This window comes from Sceloporus undulatus, unplaced genomic scaffold (assembly GCF_019175285.1).
Source record: "Sceloporus undulatus isolate JIND9_A2432 ecotype Alabama unplaced genomic scaffold, SceUnd_v1.1 scaffold_33384, whole genome shotgun sequence".
In the NCBI taxonomy this organism is placed as follows: domain Eukaryota; kingdom Metazoa; phylum Chordata; class Lepidosauria; order Squamata; family Phrynosomatidae; genus Sceloporus; species Sceloporus undulatus.
In genome coordinates, this window is record NW_024836296.1 from 1 (window position 1) to 1233 (window position 1233).

Genomic DNA, 1233 nt, shown 5'->3' on the forward strand with positions numbered 1-1233 from the left:
CATTGAGAAACTGGAGCGTGGAGGGCGACTAAAATGGTGAAAGGTCTGGAAACCATGCCCTATGAGGAATGCCTTAGGGAGCTGGGGATGTTTAGCCTGGAGAAAAGAAGGTTAAGAGGTGATATGATAGCCCTGTTTAAATATTTGAAGGGATGTCATATTGAGGAGGGAGCAAGCTTGTTTTCTGCTGCTCCAGAGACTAGGACCCGGAGCAATGGATGCAAGCTCCAGGAGAAGAGATTCCACCTCAATATTAGGAGGAACTTCCTGACAGTAAGGGCTATTCGACAGTGGAACAAACTTCCTCAGAGTATAATGGAGTCTCCCTCCTTGGAGGTCTTCAAACGGTGGCCGGATGGCCATCTGTCGGGGATGCTATGACTTGGATTTCCTGCATGACAGGGGGTTGGACTGGATGGCCCTTGCGGTCTCTTCCAACTCTATGATTCTATGATTCTATGCAGGAAAATGATTTGAAAGTGGACCAGTCCACTATAAAGGACCTGATTGAAGACTCTTTGATCAGCACCCAGCCAGCCATGATGGTCAATATGAAGGCCTATGTCACAGGTGGCAATCTGGTGAGGACACGTGTGTGCTTATGTGTGGGGATGGTGATGTGAATGTTGGGTTTTCAGGGAGGGCAGAGGCACTGAAGAGGGTTCCAAAGCCTGGGAAAGGCCACCAGGAAGGCCCTCTCCTGTGTTCCTACCAAACATACTTGAGAAGGTGGTGGAATTGAGAGAAGGGCATCCCCTGAAGGCTGTGGAGTCCAGGTGGGCTACTATAGGGAGATATGGTCCTCCAAATAGCCTGGATCCACACCATGTGAGTTTCCCATGCCTGGCTGCACCTATGGGATGAGGATTCATGCATTTCCTTGTGTCTGGCCTCCTGCTTGCTGACTGTCTTTCCTGCCATGTATTTCTCCTCCACAGTCATCTTGTAACAAGCTCTTCCCGGGGTCTCTGTCTGGCTCGCCTGCTCCTGTGGTACCCAAGCTGCTGCTCCAGAACCTCTGTGGGCTCCACCTGGGATCCGAAGAGGCTCCAGGTCTGGTTGACAGGGAAGAAAGGGGGGTGGGAAGGGCATCTGGCCAATTTGCCCATGGGGGATGTCCATTTCTTCCTCTCTCCCTCCCCGCCCATGACCTTGTCTTGAAACTAATTTCCATGAGTGAGGAGTTGGGGGGGTCTTGCCCATCCAGTTCTGGATAGGAAGGTCCAACATGGT

General features: G+C 51.5%; 1 protein-coding gene across 1 annotated transcript; it reads left to right on the forward strand.

Moving 5' to 3' along the window:
• The first annotated feature begins 395 nt into the window (after positions 1 to 395).
• Positions 396 to 1217, forward strand: LOC121918769 (phospholipid transfer protein C2CD2L-like). Its single transcript, XM_042444759.1, has 2 exons — positions 396 to 581; positions 939 to 1217. The coding sequence occupies exons 1-2, from the start codon at positions 459 to 461 to the stop codon at positions 1215 to 1217; spliced, it is 402 nt and encodes a 133-aa protein (XP_042300693.1). The 5' UTR covers positions 396 to 458.
• The last annotated feature ends 16 nt before the right edge of the window (positions 1218 to 1233 follow it).